Source organism: Hyperolius riggenbachi, chromosome 8 (genome assembly GCF_040937935.1).
Source record: "Hyperolius riggenbachi isolate aHypRig1 chromosome 8, aHypRig1.pri, whole genome shotgun sequence".
NCBI lineage: Eukaryota > Metazoa > Chordata > Amphibia > Anura > Hyperoliidae > Hyperolius > Hyperolius riggenbachi.
This window is the reverse complement of record NC_090653.1, coordinates 273,337,897-273,351,846: the sequence shown is the minus strand read 5'-3', so window position 1 is coordinate 273,351,846 and position 13,950 is coordinate 273,337,897. Positions and strand designations below refer to the sequence as shown.

At 42.1% G+C, this 13,950-nt stretch overlaps 1 protein-coding gene across 4 annotated transcripts in view; it reads left to right on the top strand.

Annotated features, from left to right (window-relative positions):
• SETX (senataxin) overlaps window positions 1-4,256 on the top strand; it is a 142,081-nt gene extending 137,825 nt beyond the window's left edge. For all 4 annotated transcript variants that reach the window (XM_068248869.1, XM_068248870.1, XM_068248867.1 and 1 more), the window contains exons 24-25: window positions 2,131-2,218; window positions 3,457-4,256. In XM_068248869.1, coding sequence (XP_068104970.1) covers window positions 2,131-2,218; window positions 3,457-4,146 — 778 coding nt within the window. In that variant the 3' untranslated portion in view covers window positions 4,147-4,256. The remainder of the gene's footprint in view (window positions 1-2,130; window positions 2,219-3,456) is intronic.
• The last annotated feature ends 9,694 nt before the right edge of the window (window positions 4,257-13,950 follow it).

Genomic DNA, 13,950 nt, shown 5'->3' with positions numbered 1-13,950 from the left:
CAGTTGGCTGCCTGAAATAGTTTTTTTTTAATTAAAAAAAAACCCTCCCGCAGCCGCCCTGGCGACCTCAATAGAACGCCAGGGTGGTTAAAGGGAGACTGTAGGGGGGTCGGGGGAAAATGAGCTGAACTTACCCGGGGCTTCTAATGGTCCCCCGCAGACATCCTGTGTTGGCGCAGCCACTCACCGATGCTCCGGCCCCGCCTCCAGTTCACTTCTGGAATTTCTGACTTTAAAGTCAGAAAACCACTGCGCCTGCACGCCCATGTCCTCGCTCCCGCTGATGTCACCAGGAGTGTACTGCGCAGACACAAGACCACACCGGGCCTGCGCTGTGCGCTCTTGATGACATCAGCGGGATCGAGGACACGGCAACGCAGGCGCAGTGGTTTTCAGACTTTAAAGTCTGAAATTCCAGAAGTGAACCGGAGGCGGGGCCGGAGCATCGGTGAGTGGCTGCGCCAACACGAGATGTCTGCGGGGGACCGTTAGAAGCCCTGGGTAAGTTCAACTCATTTTCCCCTGACCCCCCTACAGTATCCCTTTAAGTGGTTAAACCTAATATAGTGGAGTGCGAAAAAAAAGCTCAATAGTACTTATATTTTAACTATCCCCTGCTCTCAGATGCCTAGGTCTGTGCCAGGAAATTATTTTATGGCTTTAATTCCTTATCCGTGAGGGACGCCCTAGCCCGACTGGAGAGAAACTGTCAGTTGCATAGCTGAATATTTACTCTTTCAGGCAGCTAAAGAAGAAAAGCAACACAGCATATTTGTTTGTGTGCTTGGCACTGTACAACCATACACATGTCTATCTCATCATGTCAATTAAGCTTCCCTTTAATTACCTTTCCATTTCAATTTGTGGCCACCTAAGAATTTTCAAAACTGCCAGATGAAAGTACAGTGTAGACCTGAACTGAAAGGACTGTGTATTTGTCATCAAGAGTCGTTTCTCTGTAAAGGGAATTTGCAGTGAAAGAAATATGGAGGCTGCCATATTGTACCACATTTTAAAAGGAACCTGGAGAGGCGTATGGTGGCTGCCTTACTTCTTTCCTTTTAAACAATTCTAGTGTCTTCTCAGCACGAAAAGAAGCTACAGACAGAACTTTGTCATATTTAGTTCTTCAGAATATTGAACGCCTACTTTATCAGAATACTTTTGCCTTAAAGCAGGATGAAACTGGTAATTGAAAACTCTTGTAGGTACAGGAGTATTAGTGCAACACCTGGGGATACGTACTCTGGATTCTAACTAGGTTTCCCCCATCCTCCTCCATCCCTCCTTTGCAGCGCTTGAAGGCCCCGAACATCGGGGAGGTAAATATTTTTTTACTGTGATCCAGTGCAGTCGCGACTTTCCGTTCAGGCTCAGGCGGAAATGGCCTAGTCTGCAGGACTGAGGAGTCTGAGTCGGGGCAATTTTGGGCACCCGGAGTCGGAGTTGGAGTCGTTGATTTCATAAACTGAGGAGTCTGAGTCGGATGATTTTTTTACAAAATCCACAGCACTGTTAAGTATTAGACTAAGGAGTCGAGGAGTCTGAGTCAGGGCCATTTTGGCTACCTGGAGTTGGAGTCCCGGTTTCATAAACTGAAGAGTTGGAGTCGGGAAGATTTTTGTACCGACTCCACAGCCCTGCTAGTCTGATCGAGCCCGCTCTACTGCGCAGGCAACTCACACCTGCTCAGTAGAGCGGGCCAGATTGGGCTCGGCTATTTCTGCCTTAGCCCCAAATGGAAAGCCCCTTCTGTGCTGGAGTCGGGGAAAGTAAATTTTGCTGGCGCTACTGCACCACAAGCGACAAGCTTTTTGGCTGTGGTTTCGGAGGAGCCAGTTGCTGGAACAGAGGGAGAGAGGACAAAGGAAGCCTCATTTGGATCCTGAGGCTTTCCCCTCCCTATGTAAGTACCCACCAGGGGCTGTTTTTTTTGTTGTTTTTTTTGTTGTTGTTTTTTCATTACAGTATCTCTTTAACGCTTGTTCCTCCCTTCTATAGCTCTGTATTTAGCAGCACACCAAATGCAGAGCTGAATTTCCGAGTTGACAGTTATGTAATTGCCCTTCTGTAGTTACTGTGTTCACTTGCTCGCTTTTTATCGGCTCTTGTTTTACCTTGCGTTTACAGATTTTTGGCCAGTAGACAACGTTTGAACGTGACCATCACAAGAGCAAAGTTCAGCCTGTTTATTTTGGGAAGCCTTCGAACATTAATGGTAAGACACCGACACTGCAAACATGCAATCTCTCTTCCCTCTACCACACATTTCCCTTACTGAACTAAAAGCTCGTGTAGGAGGGCCATAAAAAGTTTTGCAAAGTTTCGTAATAAAATTAAAACAAAAACAAAAAACCCTTAACCAGCTCTGGTAAGAGTTCCAGATCTTATCTTGCACAAAGACTCACAAAACTCCATTTAAAAAGTTTGTCACTGTTTATTAAGCACTTCAGACAACGCGTTTCACGACTCACGTCGCTTCTTCGGGTCAAGTAATGTGCCAGAAATGTGGGGTATCCAAGCGAGGCCTCGAGGTCATTACTGCTCTTCTTTAGGAAATAGTGCTTGTTCTGCAATACGTACAGTAATTGGCTAGCAGCACACGTAGCCTTGTAGTTCCAGCCTCCACTGCGGGATCCGGTCACTTGAGTGCACAGCCTGCCTGCTACACCCAACACCGCCATATAAGTTTACGGCTATGGAGAGCTAGATCCTTTAGTCTTGAAGTAATTGCAGTCCGCCCACTAGAAAGTTCCAAATGCCAAATTATTCCTTAGATGCACAAAACAAAACCAGATAGGGGGGAGGCATTGGAGGGTCCTCTTTGTCAAGGTATACAGGGAACAAAACCGGAAGAAGCATATCATACAGAGTGGCTGTTTAAATGAGTGTGAACCAATCAGATACCGTTACGGCACCATCCTGTCTTGTTTGCTGAATACCTTGACGAAGGGGATCTTCCGAGGTCTTGCACAAAACAATAAAAACCAAAAATGTTTGTTTCATCTGTGGAATTAAGAGGCACTTGGGTGTGTGGGGCTGCATTTACGTCATTGCTTCAACAGACAAGCGTGGTCCAATACTGAGCAGATAATCCCCCGAGGATAGGTGTGCTGCTGTCAAACTTTTACTACAGGTGCCTTTGTTGAGCCCCGCGATGGGGTAACTGCTCAGGAATTTGGCTTTTCTCAGCCCAGCTCAGAATATCAATCCCGGGGTTCAGTTATTAGCTGAGCTCCGGATATTCGCTAGTAGGTAAGCTATGTGCACATGCTAGATAAAACCAGCATGCGTACAGCAGCCTAGTGAATCACTGTCGCCCAAATGAACAGACGCCTGGTACACATGTACTCTTTCAGCTCACCCAACAAGTTCACATTACTTACACACTCCATTTGACCTATAAAATTGCGACAAAATGACACCATTTTTATTCTTTCGGTTGGTTGGTTGCAGGAGAACAAAGACTGGAACCACTTAATCCAGGATGCTCAGCGAAGAGGCGCTCTCATCAAGACGAAAGAGCAGCAATATCAGAACGATGTGGGCAAGATCTTGAAATTTAAGCCCGTAGTACAGAGGACTCTTTCACATCCTCCCAGTATTCCAGCACAGTGGCATAGAGATGCTCCTCCCCACGTTTCTCCCTGTGTTTCTCCAACATATCAACCCTTCACAGACCCCAATAACCCACTGAGAGCTGCAGCTCCACCTCCTAAGAGGACAATTGCACATCCGCTTGTAGATGTCACCAAACTGCATAGCAGTTCCAGGGCTCCATCAGTAGGTTCAGGGTCAGAAAGTAAATACCCTGGCAACGTAGGAGCTCCAACAGCAGCATCAGTGTTAAGCGATAGGCTTCAAGATCCCAGGCTGGCCCGTCGGCAGGAAGAAAGAAAGCGTACCAACGTGCCTTCCTCTGGTCTGCTGCAGACCTCTAGCACAAAGCAGTACCAAAGTCGACCATCTCACCATTCTTCATCAGCTCCTGGAGACAAACGGCCAGCTCCGTCTTCCATTAAACATCCGAACTCTCACAGTGCATACAGAGAGGGGAGCCACTACTCCCGGGATAGAAGCTACCGAGACCGCAAAGGCCCATATGACTCACACCAGGAAGCCAAGAAAAGGAAAACTGAGCGGTGATACGAGACTGTAATATTTGTACACTGGAACTCTATTGGACTTCAACAAGCCTCTGCATACTGCTGCTCTGTACAGATTCTTACTATTAAACCTCCTTTGTACAGTTATAATGTTTACGTGCAAATGGTTTCTATGTAGTGTAGTACATCCCTGGCCTTCACTGTGGAGGCCGCTGGGATGGTTGCACAGTTCATACAAGTAACGCTGTAACATACCTGTGCTGAGACGCCTGTAAAAAGAGCTTATTTTATTCTAAAAGTTTTATACTGTTGCTTTAAAATGAGATTCCACTTTAAGTAGAAATATCACTTATGAGAGCCCCTCCCCACCCCCCGCAATGCATCCTTTAAGCATAAGCGAAAAATAAAAAAAAAACTGTGAGATAATTAATTTTATGCATACTACGGATATTGAATAAAACATTAGTAGCAAAGAAAAGTCTATTTTTTATTTTCAGTTATATAGCTTTTTTTTCCGTAACATTACATGTCATATTTGCAGTTTAGAAACCACACTTAAAGGATACCCGAAGTGACATGTGACATGAGATGGACGTGTGTATGTACAGTGCCTAGCACACAAATAACTAGGCTGTGTTCCTTTTTTTTCTTTCTCTGCCTGAAAGATTTAAATATCAGGCATGTAAGTGACTCACTCAGTCCTCACTCAGACAGGAAGTGATTACAGTGTGACCCTCACTGATAAGAAATTCCAACTATAAAACACTTTCCTAGCAGAAAATGGCTTCTGAGAGCAAGAAACGGAAGAAAACAAGAAAAATGGGAATTTCTTATCAGTGAGGGTCACACTGTAGTCACTTCCTGTCTGAGTCAGGACTGAGTCAGCCACTTACATACCTGATATTTAACTCTTTCAGGCAGAGAAAGAAAAAAAAAAGGAACAAAGCATAGTTATTTGTGTGCTTAGCAAAAAAAAAGGAACAAAGCATAGTTATTTGTGTGCATGTCTATCTCATCGTGTCACATGTCACTTTGGGTATCCTTTAACCTTATCTCAAGCTGCCTCTCACTGTTTCTTGGCTGTTTAAGTGCTTCAGAAAACAAGACGGTCTCTGACCGAAGTTGGGTCAGAGACCTCAGAGAAGCTGTTTTGCAGACATAACCACTGACTTTTTTTTTTTTTTTTTTAACTCTTCCTGTACTGGAAAAATATGAAACTTTTTTTTTCTTTGCTAATAATGTTCTGTTTATTATCCCTACTAGCCACACACACACACACAATTCAGTATCTCATAAGTTTATTTTCAATACAGGTTTGCTTTAAGTTGTTTAAAAAAAAAAAAAGTGTCCTTCCTTAGTATGTAAAGATTGGTGCCTGGCCTAGACAGCAGCTGTGCATCTATCCAGCCACAACAGTAGGATTTATGCTCTACGTATGTGTGCAGCTCTGCTCAGGGCCAGCATTATACACATTCCGTTACATTTAGGGATGGTTGGCAAAATGCAAATATTTCTAGATCGCATGCAAATTGTATACAACTTGCAATCTTGGCCACTTCCTGCAGATTGTGACTGGACAAGGTCTAAGGTAGATGCAGATTACATGCAAGCCAGATTTCTTTGCATCTCTCCGCTCTAGTGATGTGCATAGACCTAGCCCCAGGGACTGACATATGTATTTATGTTGGGCCTATGGTGCCGACAGATCTGATATGTGGCGCCAGGTGCTAATCTTCAATACAAGGATGGTAAAGGCGAAGGTTTTACTTTTTGGTTGGGTTTTGGGGGACAGTTTCATAACTGGAATTTCCACCTAGAGTAGAGTTTCCTACATTTAGTAATGAGAAAAAAAAATCAAACGTGCAGCTCTTTAATTAAATGTAGCCAATGTAAGCCGCTATCTGCTTCCTAAAATCAGCTACAAGTTGTTTGATCATAAATTCCTTTCAATTTCTATGCAAGTAGAAATTTGTATGTTAGAATTTGTTTGCTTGTCGCTACTCTACATACTTAAAAAAAAAATAAAAATAAACAAATCCGTTCCATATTTTACCAACAAGTTTTAAAATTCTTGAAGTGCACCTGTTACTACTTAACACTACATGAGTTAAACCCAAGATGTACCATTTTTTTGTTTTGTTTATGGCTGCACTTCCCATGTCAAAGCATTTTGCTAATGCTTGGACACAGGGGCGGAGAATAGAGTGTTACATTTATGCATCTTGGAATGTGACCAATCAGATGCAGATGCTGAGGATTTTGATTGGTCCAGTTCCAAGCTGCGTAAAATTAACATGAAATTTGCATCAGCTTGAAATTATAATCTCATCAACATCTGATGGAGAAGCTGTTAACACTACTATATTCAACTGAACAAACACACCAGCTTTATTTTTTAAACCTGATAATTTCAAGAGAAGATTTAGTTGATTGCTTTGCAGAGCTTTCTTCTCCTTTTTTCACAAGTATGAGAATACTCTTGTGTGCTCAGGGTTGAAATGAAACCCTTAAGTTATCTGACCAGGGCATATTCAATAAACTTTTCTTGTGAATCTTCTCAAAAGAGAGATTTTACAACCTTCTCAACACAAATATTGCTTCAGCCTTCAGTTTAAAAAAAAACACAAAAAAAAACCTTTCCAAATGTTACCAAAATGTGATATTACTACTGTCTGCTTTTTTTAGTACCACTTCATTGGCTAAGTGCTGAAATGTATATTGTGGAGAGATGAGAATAGTGCTTTGAATCACAACCCATATCTGTTTCTCCTTTTATTTATAAGATAAATATAAGCACTCAGCAAGCAGGGGGGGGGGGATACTTTTTTTTTTGTTGTTGTTTTTTACTTGCTTTGCTGAAAACAATAATTATTAAATCATTGTTGGGCAATGAAACCATAAGGCAGGATAAAACACAAGAGAGCGTCAGGGTTCGTGTACAAAGACGTTAACGATATGTGCCATTTTCCCCTTTTATTTTCAGCACTTCCTGTACTGGTAAATAAATTAAGGGTGAGTATTATGAACATGTTTGGTGCTTCATTTGACATCTGTCTTAGGAGTTTTAAAAAAGGTGAATGTAGAGAGTTCTCTTATTTGAACTGACCGGTATAAATTGTAGTGTACGTTCTTCCTAAGGAAAGCCTGTAGGCGCTGGCCAGAGAGGTACTGTTAGTGTGGGGGGTCCCTTATGGTGTCAGCCTGTTCTGGCAGTGATCCTGCCATGCATTTCCTGTGCCTGGAAGAGCTTTCTTGTCTGTACTAGGTGTTTGTAGCCTTCCACTTCTTCTCGGAGTCAATACTGAACCTTTCCTGCGTTACTTTACCTACATGCAGGTTAAGGAAAGCGTTAAATCCAGATTGAAATGCACCAGCCCTTTTTTTCTTTTAAATCTCAGTGCAATTCCCACATCTGTACAATGTATTCTTGTGTACACAGAGTAGTGCCTTGATAATCAGGGATGGAACTCAACATTTGTTTTAAAGTGGAATTCTACTCCCTAAACTAAAATTTCAGTGACTACTCTTAGTTACATAAAATAACTTTTAAAAGCATTCCCAAGTATTACCTGTGTGTAAAATCATGTTATTTTCACTGCAGAGAGCAGTAGAAGCTTGCTTATCTCTTTTCACTAGCAAAGGCAAGAATCTCCCTGTGCTTGTCTTCACTCCGCCCCCCTCCCTGTGCTGAATAGACGCATCACCCTGGCAGCAGCTGAGTCACTTCAGCAGAGGAAGGGAGGCAGAGTGAAGACACAGGGACATTCTTGTCTTTGGCGATGATCCAGAGATGAGCAAGCTTCTACTGCTGTCTGCAGGGGGAAAAAACAATTTTACACAAAGGGAATACTTGAGAACGCTTTCAAATGTTATTTTATGTAACTAGGAGTAGTTACTGAAATTTTAGTTTTGTGAGTATAACCCTACTTTAAAAATTGCCAGAAACGTATATCAGTGCCACGAGTGTCTTTTTTTATTTTGTGTCAAAAATTAGCTAACTACCCATTTCTTGTACTGAACAACAGTGTTCTCTCTTAGGACTACAGACTGCTCAAAAACCTACCACCTTGCTGCACAAGGCATTTCACTTGTTACTCATGGTCAAGGTCTGCACTAACCCGACTAACTGCACCATGGTTTGACGTTCCTATCTGCCAAATTCTGTTAGGAACAATGTAGAATAGTTGTGCTAAGGCATTGCCCAGATAGTACACTTGAGTACTGGTATGGATACAATCACCTGATAGGGTTGTATAGACTTGGGAATCTGCATAATTTCAATCTGGGTTTAAGGCATGTCAGGTAGTGGAAGGTGCACTTAAACCGTTTGTCAGAACTCTTAACACTTAGAGTCTGTAAGATGAAATGGTTCAGATGACTGTACATGGGTCAATTTTTCCTAGTAGATTTCATTGACTTGGTTGAACCTACTGATCATTTTTTTGACCCCCAACATATATGATTAGTTAACTAATGATCAAGTTCAAAAAGTTAGATAAGGACGTTTATACTTGGTGCAAAGTTGTTGGGTTTTTTGTTTTTGTTTTTCAGTAGTTTGGGGGCGGATTTAAAGGGCATTGTCTGTCATATTTAATTGTACTGCATTAGGCGGTACAACGTTTAGTGGGAGCAATGGTTTGACAGACGCTTGTCCGATTATTGTTTAAACTACAACCTAATTGATTTATGATAGGGAGTTGGTCAATCGCTTCCTGGATTGGGCCATTTTAGACCTATGTTTAGTTAGGTTAAAATGATGCACTGGTGGGGTCATTGCTCATGTTGGAAATTTGAGACTTGCTGTATAGTGTACAAAAACAGAAGATCAAGGTGGATGCCTTAAATTATCCCGGATGAGCCCCCATAGCAGGCTACTTGTACAGTTGGTCATTTGTGAATGAAGAACCTACCACTGCCTTAGTCAACTGCTGTTTTTATTTTCTTGATGCCACAGGAAGGAAATGTACAACTTTCTTGGATGTTTTGTTGAGGATTGTTTAAACTTTGTGTAGGGGGAAAACTTGTGCAGATAGTACTTGACCATGTAATTGACAACAGTTATTTTTATATACTATTCCAAACATTATTTTTTTTTTTTACCTGAAGTCATAGAAGCAGTGTTTGCTAATGAAAAGTACGTCCTGCATTCTGCACAATTTCTTCCCCACTTCTTTGAAATTAATGATTCTGTTGTCCCCTTGACTCTTGTATATATACACGTTTTGTGCTGCTGTTTTCTATATTTGTGTTTTGTTTTACATTGGCAAACATTTACTGCTAATCTGGGGTAAAGACAAATGATAAACAAATCCACAACTACATTTTATTTGTTGTTTCTGTGTATTTCCTTTTGCCTGCCTTTTTTTTGTTTTTTACTTTTTTGCTCAACACTGCGCCCTTTTCCACTAGATAATGGGCATATCAAGGTGCCCCTTTCTGTTTATGGCTTTCCAGACATCGTGAATGTTTGCAAAACTTCCTGTCTTCCACAGCCACACAGTGCATTTACAGAACCAACACGCGATGATCCAGGAAAAGCAATGCATATTTGCAGGGTTTTTTCCCACATGCACGAAAAATAGTGGAAAAAAAATTTGCATGCAGAAAAAGACATCTAGAGGAAACAAGGGCCCATATGCAATTCACTTTTTCTCCTGATTTTTCACATAGGTGAAATTTTCAGACATCTGCATAAAATGCATTTTAAACCACCAGCAAGCAAGAAAATTATACTCAGAATAATTTTGATGCTTTTTCACCAACATATGGGTACCTTTTAAATTGGAAAATGTTGTAAAGTTGTTTTAAAGAGAAGATGAAAATTATCTCCTAGGAGATACGTCAGGAGAAAAAGTTAAATGCATATAGACCAGAGTTTCAACAATATGGTTTCAAAAATTATTGCTTTCATCATTTATTGGGTTTTATGAATATTCCACCTGTATTTTTGTTTTCTTCTTCTAAAGCTTGTTGTTTGTATCTGGGAAAGAGAAAATGGAGATGGGGAATATTTATTGTTTTCCATGGACCTCAAAATGGATTATTCCGCAACAAAGTGCCTTTTGTACTTGTGAAATAAACTCAGAATTCTCCCTTTTTTATGAAGCCAGACTTTTTTTTTATTATGATTTGATTTAACTTTATTTTTTCCTAAAAGCGTGCTCAGTTTAAAAACCATGGAATTTATCTCTGTAAATTAAAATTACTGGTATGTGAAATATTACTAAAATTGGGATGCGCATGATCTTGGTCAAGCAATAAGCCAGAACTCTCATCTCCTCCTTTGTTGAAGATGCCTGTCCACCATTATTAATTCAAGCAATATCCACTACTTGGCCAAATGGACAGGCTGTTGGTAACTATCTAGCAGGTACACCGACACTCGTAAGCTTGGGTCTACACGTGCCAATGTACAGTGGTGTGAAAAATTAGTTTCCCCCTTCCTGATTTCCTATTCTTTTGCATGTTTGTCACACTTAAATGTTTCTGCTCATCAAAAACAGTTAACTATTAGTCAAAGATAACATAACTGAACACAAAATGCAGTTTTAAATGATGTTTTTTATTATTTAGTGAGAAAAAAAATCAAAACCTACATGGCCCTGTGTGAAAAAGAAATTGCTCCCTGAACCTAATAACTGGTTGGGCCACCCTTAGCAGCAACAACTGCAATCAAGCGTTTGCGATAACTTGCAACGAGTCTTTTACAGCGCTCTGGAGGAATTTTGGCCCACTCATGTTTGCAGAATTGTTGTAATTCATCTTTGAGGATTTTCTAGCATGAACCGCCTTTTTAAGGTCATGCCACAACATCTCAATAGGATTCAGGTCAGGACTTTGACTAGGCCACTCCAAAGTCTTCATTTTGTTTTTTTTCAGCCATTCAGAGGTGGATTTGCTGGTGTGTTTTGGGTCATTGTCCTGCTGCAGCACCCAAGATCGCTTCGGCTTGAGTTGACGAACAGATGGCCGGACATTCTCCTTCAGGATTTTTTGGTAGACAGTAGAATTCCTGGTTCCATCTATCACAGCAAGCCTTCCAGGTCCTGAAGCAGCAAAACAACCCCAGACCATCACACTACCACCACCATATTTTACTGTTGGTATGATGTTCTTTTGCTGAAATGCTGTTTTACTTCTACGCCAGATGTAACGGGACACGCATCTTCCAAAAAGTTCAACTTTTGTCCACAAGGTATTTTCCCAAAAGTCTTGGAAATCATTGAGATGTTTTTTAGCAAAATTGAGACGAGCCTTAAAGGGATACTGTAGGGGGGGGGGGTCGGGGGAAAATGAGTTGAAGTTACCCAGGACTTCTAATGGTCCCCCACAGACATCCTGTGCCTGCGCAGCCACTCACCGATGCTCCGGTCCCGCCTCCGGTTCACTTTTGGAATTTCAGACTTAAAAGTCTGAAAACCACTGCGCCTGCGTTGCAGTGTCTTCGCTCCCGCTGATGGCACCAGGAGTGTATAGCACAAGCCCAGTATGGTCTGTGCCTGCGCAGTACGCTCCTGGTGACATCAGGGGAAGTGAGGACACGGCAACGCAGGAGCAGTGGTTTTCAGACTTAAAAGTCTGAAATTCCAGAAGTGAACCGGAGGCGGGGCCGGAGCATCGGTGAGTGGCTGCGTGGGCATAGGATGTCTGCGGGGGACCTTTAGAAGCCCCGGGTAACTTCAACTCATTTTCCCCCAACCCCCCCCCCTACAGTATCCCTTTAACACGAACACGGCGGGTACGCGCGGGGATGCGGAAGAGTCGATCCATGTAGATTAGGCTCGTTCCCGCAAGAGGCGGTATTTGATTTTTTTTTTTTAAAGCGATGGCGATTTTGAAAATCGCCCTGAATGCGCTTGTGCAATGATTCCCTATGAGAGAGTTCACATCTGAGCTGTTCATTTCCGATCCGCATAGGAATGCGCTGCCTGTACCATTTTCGAGGCGATTTTGCCTCAATGGAAGCTATAGGAAAAATGCTCACAAAATCACTTAGTGCAGCGATTGTGTTCCGTGTTTTTAAGAATAAATGCATTGTATTTATTTTCCGGGCCAAAGAGTTCACTTCCTGACTTGCGTCAGGGAGTGAATTAAAAAAACGCTCGGGAAAAGCGCTTAGAAAAGCGCTTTTCACAAAAATGCAACGCCCACGCAAGCGCTCGGAATCGTAAAAAAAACATTCCGTCAAACGCGAACAGAACGCAATGTGATCGAGCCCTCTGAGTTTGGCGTACATTGCACTAATTGAGGTAGATCAGGTAAATAATCAATGCTGATTGGTTACCTGGTCTACCACCTTACACCAGTAGATAATGGACAACATTTCAGCATACATTTTGTCAAATATTGATCCTTCTGCTGCAACCGCTTTATAGGGTACTTACATACTATACCTGTTGCGTTGCGAATGCTTCGGGCGCTGGTCCTGTTCATGTTTTTCAGCTGCCAACTGCTCTCTTGTGTCCTCCTCTATAGGTGTCTGTCACCTGACTCACATCGGGTCACATGACACATTGGGAGCCATACCAAGGATGCAGCAGAACAGCCAGCAGCTGTAAGAAGTGAAGCCTGTAGGTTTGCTGTCTTCTGCTGCGCGCTTCTCTGCATTTGTGAAAGAGAGGGCTCTGTGGGGGAATTGGTGTTACACGGAGGCCCCTGGTTGAACTCTCAAGCAACCAGAATTTACACCTATATCACATCAGGCTATCCCAGCCTGCCCTGAATAACCAAGACCATGCTGTATGATTCATCCATTGCCATGTCAGTTCCCAGGAGTTCTGTATTCTATATGAGGGTGGGGAGAGACGTATAATTTGTACACAGATGGCATCACTTTGGGATAAAAGGGTGCATACACACATCCGATTTTGATTGGATCTCTGTTGGCCCATTTACTCCATGGATGTTGTAATATTGTTTAGTCATTGGCCACTCAAAATTGGATGTGTGCACAACCTTAGTAGGTTAACTATAAGGCCTAGTTCACATCTAAAAACTCAAACGTTTTGCGTTTTTGTGCATGTTTTTATTTTTTGCGCTTCCTGGCGCTATAGTGCGTGCTGTTTTCGTTAAAAGTGCTTTTGTAAGTGCTTTTCCAGTGCGTTTTTTTTTTCATTCACTACCTGACGCAAATCGGGAAGTGAACTCTTGACCCGGAAAAGCATAAATACAATGGGCTTGATTAACTAAACCGTGATAACTCCTATCACGCCCGCGCTAGCTTTTTTGCGCACATTTTCATTCGCAAATGCAAATATATAAAAATTTACGGTTATGCACGAAAACGCTAGCGCGCCCATGATATCAGTTATTAGTGAATCAAGCCCAATGTATTTATTCTTAAAAACGCGAACGCAATTGCTGCACAAAGCGAATTTGTGAGCGTTTCGCGTTTTTCCTATACCTTCCATTGAGGCAAAATCGCCTCAAAAATGGTACAGGCACCGCTTTGCTGAGCGGATCGGTAACGAACCGCTCAGATGTGAACTCTGATAGGGAATCATTGCACAGGCGTTTTTAGGGCGATTTTGAAAATCGTCTGCGATTGAAAAAAGGGCAAAAACGCCTCAAGGGCCACTACAAGAGCTTTTCTGAGCACTTTGTGATTTTAAAAGCTCTTGCTTATGTTGTCCTTTGTGTGTGTTCACACTGGAGCGATGTGATTTTGTAGAAATCCTCCATAGCATTGCATTAGCAAGAACTTTTCAAATCTCTAGCACTTAAAAAGCTCTTGTAGTGTGAATGAGCCTGAAGGGAAATAGAGTTACGCCAGACTATAATTCCCCTACAAAGGGAAATGCTGTACAATTCATTGTTTGGGCCCATTCACATTGTGCCACACAGC